The 10,366-nt window shown below is 46.5% G+C and overlaps 1 protein-coding gene across 1 annotated transcript; it reads right to left on the bottom strand.

The window, feature by feature from the left end:
- Positions 1-265: 265 nt before the first annotated feature.
- Positions 266-5,795, bottom strand: WFIKKN2 (WAP, follistatin/kazal, immunoglobulin, kunitz and netrin domain containing 2). The gene is made up of 2 exons (XM_009094389.4): positions 5,260-5,795; positions 266-3,098 (listed from the first exon to the last, which is right to left on the bottom strand). Exons 1-2 carry the CDS (start codon positions 5,458-5,460, stop codon positions 1,587-1,589), a joined length of 1,713 nt encoding a protein of 570 aa, XP_009092637.1. The 5' UTR covers positions 5,461-5,795; the 3' UTR covers positions 266-1,586.
- Positions 5,796-10,366: the final 4,571 nt, after the last annotated feature.

The raw sequence follows: 10,366 nt of genomic DNA on the forward strand, positions 1-10,366 counted from the left end.
CACAGGCTTTTGGGCGTGCAGATGTCCAACATGTGCCTGTTTAATCTCCTTCCCCAGTGCTTGCCATACAGAGCCCCAACACACCCACTGCCAGCCTCGGCCGCCCTGCAGTGAGCCCGTTAGATGGCACCCTGGGGCAGCACTGGTTGCACGTTCCTGCCTCTCTTCCTCCCTTCCTTCTTCTCACCCAGACATGTCTTGACACTTCCACAGCCCTGAACTTGCCTTTTGTGTAGGGCAGCAAGCGCTAAGCCCTGCTGCAGTCACTTGGCTGAGCCCACAGAACAAGAAGCAGGGACAAGGCTCACTGTGCCATGTTCGCCCCTCTTCCCTGCAATCACAGTCCTCAGCAAGGCAGGATGTTTCCATGATCAGCCTTTTCTTTATTTAAGGATTTTGTACAGGCAAATGTTACATATTTTAGACACACAAATGTTAAAATGATTTATCCTATGTGTACTCAACTGCTCCCACCCACAGCCCGTGCTGGCTGTCTTAGGGAATTCATTCATACACCTGTATACAGTGACCTGGTGGGAAGAGTATTCTGAGGTTTGAAAGACTCTAAAAAGGCTCTAAAAGGGTGACATTGATAAAAGCCTTTAAATTGTCTGCTTTGTCTGCTTGTGTTTGTGCAGTTCAGATTCAGGAGCTTTGTGTCTACCTAATGCAGTTTGCAGACTGTGTGTCACATTTTCCTAGGCTGAATTTTGTTCTGACTCCTCTGAGTTTGCTCTCTCCTCTATAAAAGCAGGATTGCTATGGAAAATAAGCAATAAATCGCTGTGTATGCTCAGGTGTAAAGGCTTTTCAAAAGCTGGCAGCACACTGCTGACTTGGCTTGGACTTTTTGTGATAGACAATATATTGATTGGAACAAATAGGGACAAGGGTGTTTGCTGACATTGTTCTGGTGACAGAAATGTAATTTCAGGGTGAGATTGTGCCTTGAGCTTTTACAGGGACCTGTTGTCCTGGGCATAGGATCAAGGGAGTTTGTCCTTCAGTAAGGATTGCAAGATAGGTAGTAGTTGTCATTTTAAAATGAGGTTTTTAAATGGAAAAAAAGGGAAAATTTCAATTAAAAGAAGAAAATGCATCCATAGGTTGGTTAAATGTGCACAATTGTAAATAGAGACAATAATTTACAGGCTTTTCTCTTGAAATATTAGTGCTGCTGTAAGAAGCCAAGCATGTGACTTACAACGACAAATCAGACTGAAACTGAGACAGATTAAATTGACATTATATATTTCTTAGCTGTGTAGCCAAACAAATGCTCTGAATTCTGTCATTTATGATGGAAGCTAGATAAAAATTTTATAATTACTGAAGTGAGTCACCTAGTTAAATGGCACTCCTATATGGAGAAATTTATTTCAATGCAAGATTAATGGCCTTTTGCTGCTGGTTTACATGCCTGCCAAAGACCAAACTATATTGTTGCTAAGCATCATTAATGGATTAAAATCAGGGTTCCAAATAATTCCTACAGGGTATCTTCAAACAGTGTGTTTAGTTTGGCACTAGCCTAGCAGTTGTTAGCCCTACTAACAGATCAGGGCAGCTCACACATGTGAGGGAGGTTAATGCAATCCCAGGAACTCTTTCAAAAGCTCACAGGTTTTCTTGTGGATGACTTCGCGGAGCTTGCGCACACGCCGGACGCTGGAGGTGCCCACAAAACTGTCTGGTTGTAGGATGGCCATGCCATTGTGGACATCTCCCATGATGATGAGCTGGCCATCCACTGTGGTCATGTTGGGACATGGGCAGCTCCAGTCCATGTTCAAAAGCGTGATTTCTAGTGGTTCCTTCCCCAAGAATTTTAATCCCATTTTGTCATCCTTGAGAATCTCCTCCACCGTCACCAGGGCGTGTCCTGAGTCTTGGTCTTCAGTCAGCTCCGTGATGCGGCCCAGGATGACAAAATCGCTTTTGCAGAAGCTGGTCACCAGCTTCTGGCGGGGTTTGCAGGCCTTGCAGTGAGTGTTCTTGGGGAAGGGGCACATCTCCTCGCAGGCCTCCCGGCTCTCAAAGTTATTCTCATTGCCTCCACACCCGCCGTAGATAAAGGACTGGCACTGCTTTGTCAAGCTGTTGTAGGCCCACCTGGGCTCATAGGCCTTGCAGTGGCCTTGAAGGGCAGGCAGGTTGCAGATGTTGATGGGGCCGTTCATGCACGTTAGCATGCAACTCTCGTAGGTCTCAAAGTGGTTGAGGTTGCTGTTGCAGTTCCCATAGATGAAAGTAAAGCAGTTGTTTTTCTTGGCGTCATAGTACCACCTGGTCTGCTCTTCCCCACAGTCTTCACTGTCCGGCTGCTTCAGGCACTCATCGGTTGGAAAATGTGTTTTGTTCTGGGAAGCTTCCTTGGATGTGGGCTCTCCTCTGATGACTGACAAAGGGAAATCTGCCCGGAGGAGGCCACCACTGTTCTGGGCAGTGCAGGTGTAGATTCCTGCATCCTGCAGCTGCGTGTTGTAGATGACCAGCTGGGCAATGTTGGTGACCACGACATTCCCTCTGACGTGGTTTGGCTTCATGATGACTTTGTCCTTCCCATCAACCTGCTTCTCCCATGTGATTTCTGGTTTGGGTCTCCCTGAAACGTCACAGAGGAAGCTGACAGTCTCTCCCACGTAGACAGACTGATGGACGGGGTTGTTCACCAATGCAGGTGGCAGGATATCAATGACTGTTGTCTCGGAATAGGCAGTGGTAGGACGAGCTGTTGTTTCTGGGGGGATAGGGCTGGTGTTTGGCCAAGTGAGATGGTACCTACAGGTGACCACGTTCAGTGTAATGCCTTTGATGCAGGCCTCTGCATCCATGTAGCACTTGTTGTAGTAGGTGAGCCCATCAGAGGCACAGGTAAAGCTCGGCTCCTTCTCACACCTGTCCTTGCACTTGCAGACGGGCTGCCCATCCCAGATGTCACACTCTGAGCCTTGCTGGATGCACATGAAGCGGTCACAGGTTGCCTCTTTGGGCATCCCCACAGGCCCCTTTCTCCCCTTGATGTCCATGTACCGAGCAGCCACACAGCTCTTGGTTCCACAGACATTGGGGCAGCACTTCTCAAAGGTCTCACACTCCTGTGGGGAAGGACAATAACCTGATCATTACTGGGAACAGAGTAAAGGCCTTTTTGGAGACTCAGCAAGCAGAGAGCTGAGAAACTCAGCTCTGCCACAGACATCCATGGTCTGAAGCTCATTGCCCCAGCTGTCAGTGAGTAGAAACATCCCCTCAGCATTTCTCAGGGGGTTCTGAAGTGCTGAAGGAGAAGACTCTTGAGAAAGAAAGTGTATTTCTGTTTCTTAAGCAGACAAACCTCCTCCTAAGTCTTTACCCCAGAGTCACATGGATTGCTTGACTATGAACTAACCACCCCCCTTCCATGCTCTCTGAAATGCCTGAGGACAAGTCCTGAGAAACACGAGCAGATGGAAAGACTTATCATATGGCTGTAGGCAGTAATCCTTCTTATTTTCCACAGAAGTATGTAAAGTATTATTTGAATTCCCTGAGACTCAACAGCCAGCTCATAGAGGTGAAACTGCCAAGGATTTGAAATTGTTCACATTGTAGAGGAAATAATAGACTATCTGAAAAGTAAGGTAATATTTCCTCCAAAAATAATTTTTCTATGGTATTTAGAAAAACAAACCCCAAACAGCTCCAAACAGTATGGCTTCTCTGTCCTATTTTAGTCTTATTTTCAAATGCAGCATCGCTCTTCTAGTGATTTATTACCTCTAGTCTTGGCTACAGTCAGCTCTAAATTGTGGTTAATTTTAGCAGAATTTTCATCTTCTGTGCAGAAAAGGTATTTGATACGTGTGACCAGGGTTGCTGGGTGGTTGTAGATTATTTCAAGGGACGAGGAAAACTGCTCCCATGTGCCCAACAGGGCATACTTCCACAGTGTGTTAAATCTCTACAAGCCCCCTAAAATCCATTAGCTTTCTCTGTGGGTGAGAACAAAATGGTTTTTAAGCTACCAAGCTAAAGAGCTTCTCCTGAGCCCAGTATCCTTTCCTTACTGGGAAAAAGATGACTTAATATCAAAACTCTTTCCCCATTTCCAGCTGCACATTACTAGGTTTCAAAAGCAAAGCTAGAAACCAGGATTGTGGAGGTTTTCAGCTGGGGTTAAGGAGTGTGGCTTGGCAGAGTCCTTGGTTGCCTGCAGTACACTCACTCCATCCAAAGTCCCAGGACTCTGTGCTGCCACTAGGCAAAATGATTATTTGTAACCAGTGGCTTCTGGCTTTCAGGTTTTGACCAGTAAATTATTAAAACATCATCATCTGCTATTGCTGCTGCTGCTGGGATTTTGAAAGTGTTTCACTGTTCATTGCTACACCTGGTCGTTGGAACAGAGGCAGCTTATTTGGGAATGGCAAAAGTAAAAAGAGCACCTTCATTCCTAACACATGGGATCCATCTGAGTAAATGTCTTTGTTTACTTATGGCCAGAATTTTTGTCAGTTTTTCCCCCTATTTAACATCGCAGAAACAACCTGCCTACAGAGCACAAACCCAAACACTTTTTTTCAGCACAGTAAATGTTCTGTCAGCCAGATTTGGGCTGCAGAAGCTTTGTCATTAGGACATGATGTAAGAAATAAGACAAGCAGGTATTTTCAGATGCCAGCTTGAGCTGGCAGTGCTGACAGGTTGAAAAATGAATTTTAGGGTGGTATGCTAAACACATTTTGAGGTGGGAGCATCCCACAGAACATCTGCCTGGTCATTAGCCATGCCCTGTTCTGCACCCCAAGTAAGCTTTGTGCTTCAAATGCAGCAAAGGCTGATGACTTACATGTTAAATTAAACTATTTCATACAGGATTCCTCCCAGGAATATAAAACATTGATGATGGCCACCAACAACAAAGAGCATAATTACGCTGTTAAAATACTACAGTTGGCCCCAGAGCATGCTGAGTTCTGGAGTATCAAATTCAGATATTTCTTTTGACATGAAAACAAGGAAAAGGATCAAAGAGAGCGAGTGCTATACCCACACCAGCAAAAGTGACAGCTGGCACACACCTCCCCTCTTAACTGATAACTCATCAAATCTTTTCTATGTTATATAGGTCACAGGTCAATTCAATACATGCACTGTCTACACTGGGTCGTGCCCAGTGCCAGTGCCCTTGCAGCTGGGACAGAAGGCTCCCACCAAACACCCCGACAGCCCCAGCAGCCCCCGTGACGCAGAGACACAAAAATGTGCATCACTCACCAGGTCAGCGTCGCACTCCCTCTTGCAAGTGCTCTGTGCATCGACCCACAGGTTGGGGTTCATGTCATTGGGGCATAACCCAGCGTGGGAGTACCGGATTGGAGGTAGGGCTCTCCCTTTCAGAGAGACCTCCAGAAGCAAGAGGACACTGCTCTTCCCTAGCAAGATCCACATCCACTGAGTCAACAGCACCAACAACATCTCAGAATTTCTCCAGGGCAGTGCCCAAGCTGGAAGTAGTTCTTTTTTGCTTGGCGTTACCTTTTTTTTTTTTTTTTTTTTTTTTGTAAGCTTTAAGTTTTTGATGAACCCAGATGCACCTGACTTTGGTAAAAACTTCAGCAAGCTCCTCTGCTGCCTCTGTCGATAGCGCAGTTTGGTCTGGACCTCATTGGATTAAAGGTCCTAGGAAGTCATCCCCTTATTTTAAAAGAAACGCTACTTGTGCGAGCAGAGTTAGCTCTATTTATACCCTGCCTCTGTTAACAACTCAGGAAAAGTTAACTTGATTTCTTTGACAGGCACACGCTTCCTATGTCCTGGTGGCAGTCAGACAGATTTGTTGCAAGAAAAAAAAGCTGGAAAGAGTTCAAAAGGCTGGAACTGGCATGGTGGGACCCCTGCATGTTTCTGAATGCAGGGAGGCCTTCTTAACCCCTTTAGACCTAAAGTACTTCCCTATGCTAAGAATGGCATTTACTTCTGAAAGGGGACTTGTCTAAGCAACACGGACTGCAGTCAGGGGATTTCCCCACGGCAAGGGGCTACACAATCACTTGCTAAAAGAAACAAATAATAGGATTGAAGCAATTAAAGCCAGACTATCATATTTTAACAAAGGAAGTAGGGAAGAAATAACTTATTTAAACTTAGGATCAACAAAGCAGAACATCTTCGTAACTTCTCCTGGGGCTCCTCCGGGCTTTTTCTTCTTTTTGGTTGGGAGATTTCCATGATGCTAAGTTTAATGCTGCCTTCCAATCCCACCAGGAAGATGTTAAAAGTGTCCCTGAATTCCTCCACATTTTCTGACAGCCAGATCCCATTGTACAGTGCATTGCTGACCCCTTTAACAGCAACAACAAAAAAAAAAAGAAGTTTAACTCTATGGAAACCTGCATAAAGGAATGTACAGCATTTTTGCATTGGGGGGTGGGAGGGAAACTCAGTCAAGCTGAGTTCCTCATTCCCTGATTATTACAGCAAGTGGCTGATCCTGCTCATGCTGAACATGTGCCAAAATCCTGAGATAAGTGGCAGAAGTCTGAGTTGCTCAGCACCTTCCAGGATTAGGGACTCTTGGCTGAGTTTTGGTGTAGCTTGGGTGGATCCTGCATGTTGCTAAGAGCCTCCTGGGACAATCAGGTAAGTTTGCATCCCATGTGGAGGTTCTGCAGGGCTGGACCAGCAGCACTATGCCTGGGTAGGAGGAAAGGGTGTGCATCCACTCCATGTCCAGTGCTGAGAGCTGCAATGCCAGTCAGAGTCAGCCCTTACTTTTTTTCCATTGGGCTTATAAATCTAGGGGTGTTTTTCATGGCTGAGTTTGGACCTATTTCTCCCCTGAGCAATGATGGCTGCCAACCAGCACAACCAGCAGTGAACTGGGTCACCATGGGGCTCCTACTCCTCCCCTGGGGCCAGGCAGCAGAGCACAGTGACCTACTGGTGTTTCCTGGGAACACCTGCAGGAGAAAGAGAGGACAACCTGGAGCCAACCTGCCCCGGGCTGTGGCAGTCCTGTAGGAGCCCAGTCTTATAAAAGGGACTGTTGTAGCTCTGATTTGTGTGCCTGTATTAACCATATGCACAGTACTTGAATTTCATGGGACGTGCAGAGTGAAGTTGTCCAAATTAGCAATGTCAACGGCCAGGCAGCAGTTTGCAGTTGATTTATTCACTCTGAAACTTTAGAAAGCTGCATGACACTTGTACAAAGTGCGGCTGGGTGCTAAATATTTTATTCAGTACTTGTTTACAAAACTCAGCCCCTGTGATGCCTAAAAAAGCCAACCAAAAATGACAAATTCCCCAGAGGTACTTAAAATTCTTGCAGTTCTATTAACAACAAAATCACATGTATTAGTGGTTCTGTTGACTAAACAAAGACACTTTATATTGTAAAAGTGACTACAGATAAGCTTTGAAACCAGCTGTATGTGGGTCTTGATGAGTGCAGGTATCCAGGGTGCTGGGGAACCTGCCTTGTTGACCTAAACAGCCACTGCACATGCAGGGAGTTTTCCCTCAATCCATTGCATTGCCAGAATAGCTAGCCATGGATGTGATTTTTCCCTGCCAGCTTTAATCTTTTATGGCTGTTTTACACCTTACCTGCTGGGCCAGAGGTGGATCTTACAGTCTCCATCTCCTCTCCTGGTGCCAGACAGCCATGTCCTTGCTAGTTTTGGTGAGTGAGAGACACACTAATGTGGGCCGCCATAGGTAGAACTCTGCTCCAAACAGGAAAAAAACAGAACTATCTTATTTTTAACTGTCCCTGACCAGGGATCCCTTGCCCAGAGGCACATTTCAGCTGTGGGGGAGCAGAGTGGGACTCTGAAAAATCAGATATTGGTTTGCATCACACAGGCAGAGCAGCCTTCTGCTTTGCTATGTCCTTCTCCACCCACAGGGATATCCACCAGTGACAGGTAAGTCCCATTGCAGTTTTCTGCTTTCAGCTCTGAGGGACTGTGTTCCTTGGCCACTTGAGCTTGGCCAGTAGAGAGGAAAACATTGCCATAAATCTCCCTATGAATGTAGGCAGACAGCTCCAGAAGGCAAGAAAAGTGAGGGGTCCAAACAACCCTTGACAGCTGCCCTGTTCCTGCCAGGACATCCCAGAGATGCTGTTACCAAGCCTGAGGAGCACATCTAGGAGGGAAACGATTGTATAGGCTGCCCAATGTTGGCTCAGGGACAGCAGGGACCCTGATTGTCCCAGCATGGACAGCCAAGCTCTGACTAATGCACTCACTGTCTCCTGGGTTTCATTGAGGGCTGTTTACTTGCCTGTTTTAAGTTAATTTAACTACAGTGACCTCAGTGGATCTGACTGGACACTCCAAAACACCACCAGTTAATGCCAGTTGTGAGCTGGGGTCTCTGCCACAGTCCCTGGGCCTAGTTTTTCTGTTCCTCCTTGTGTATAAAGCACTGTGCATTTTTAATATAAGCAATAAAGTAAACCCCATTCTCCAGTTCCATGAACAAATCCATTATGAAAACTGATTTTATGACTTATCTCAGCCATGTCAGATACTGATGTGATAAAGGTCTTCCCAAAAGAGATCAAGCCTATTAACTACCCCAAAATCCCCCTTTCTGATCAAGATGCTGGAATGAATGAGTCTGCTGGATGGGGAACTTAACTTTTCTGGATCTTAGATGGACAAACCTGAGCCCAAAGGGTTCAGAGCATCCTGGGTCTGCTCCCAGCAGTGGAGACATTGGTGTGTGACCGGCCTCAATCCTGAAAAGCCCTTCTAGGAGGGCTTGCCTATTTGTCTTGCCCTGAACCTGGAGAAATACCCAAGGTCCTGGTTAGGGTTCTTAATCTAGAACTGGCTTAACTGTTGTTGGGTTTTTTGTAAATTATAGTTTTTTGTCCTTTTTCCTGCCCTCCTCTTCTGTGCCAAGTGTTGACTGAGTGTGTGCTGTGACACCTTTTACTTGAGGATAGGAACAGGATTCTCTGGTGTGCAGAAAAGTATAATTTTATTTGGGTATTTTTCCTTAAGCCACTGCTAAAGGAGTAGCAAACTGGTTATCAGATTTACTAGGCCAGCAGTCCTCATCTGCAGTTACTCAACGGAGGGTGGATTAATTTGTTGGTTTTATTGTGGAAGTGTCTTGGCAGGAACTGTCACCCTGTGATGTTAAAACTCCAACTCCCATTGATCTCTTCCTCAGCACAGGGGCCCTCCCAGCCCCAGCCTCTCATGCTCCCTGGGCCCACTGCCATTGGCAGCTGGATTTGCCAACACAAACACGAGCTACCCCCTCTCCAGACAGGCTGTGACTCATCACTGCTGATGGCACTTTGCTGCCTACCCAAGGGCTCCTGGCTGGAATGACAGTGCCATGGATGTCCCCAGCACATGCTGCAGATTAAGGCCAGAGATGAAGGTTGGATGCTGGACCTGCTCTGCCTCTGAGAGCAGCATAAAGAAAAGGACTCTGGTCCTTGAGGCCACCTTCCTCCTTGTCTCACAGGACAGCTGGTGACAGCAGGGCCTGGTGCCAACTCCCTGCACTGCCCACAGCATCAATCAGCCCCTTCCTCCAAACAGAACACCCAAATCTGCCCTGCCCACAGGGACCCTGGTCATGCAGGTTGCTCCAAGGACATGCTCTTCAGCATGCACCCTCTGTGGGTGGCTCCTTGTCCATGCACAACTTAAAATATGATGCCTGTACTAAAAAAAAAAAAATCTCTAAAAAAAATGTTTCATTTAGACAGTAACAATGTTCCAGGCTGTATATAAAGCTTATTGCACTTAAAGCTGATAGCCAGGCATTTAAAAGGGAACGTCACTGCCAGATCCCTTTTGGTGTGCAGCTGCCAACTGCTTGTCTCAAGCAGGAACATTGCTTCCACAGAGAAATAGATAATGCCTTGGGACTTCAGCTTTATCTTGCTTTGGACTGCAAAGAGTCAAACCTTCCCCTTTGAGTGATATCCTGATCCTAGGCAGGACCTGCTAAGTGGATGGCCAAGGATCTCCTCTTGGATGCCTTATCACAGCCCTCAGACCACACATCTCCTGCTGGCTGGATGGCTGGCTGAGTGAGGAGGATTTTTGGCAGCATGAGATGCATCTCTGAACATCAAAGCGCAGGCAAAGGCTGCTGTGCTGGCCACATGCCTTGGGAACACTTGCACACACGCCAGGCAGATTTGGGCTGAAGGTGTACAATGGGAACAGCCTGTCTGGGTCCTATTTTGTCTCTCTTCATATGCATAATTAGCAGCAGAGGCGTATTTCTGTCTTCCCCAAGTTAAGATAGAAATCTCCCTGTAAGCATCCAGAACTAACAAGTGCTGGTTTTGACTTCTGAAATAACATATCTGAGTAGATCCCAGAGAGCAGGGAAAGCTCAG

Source organism: Serinus canaria, chromosome 18 (genome assembly GCF_022539315.1).
Source record: "Serinus canaria isolate serCan28SL12 chromosome 18, serCan2020, whole genome shotgun sequence".
Classification (NCBI taxonomy): domain Eukaryota; kingdom Metazoa; phylum Chordata; class Aves; order Passeriformes; family Fringillidae; genus Serinus; species Serinus canaria.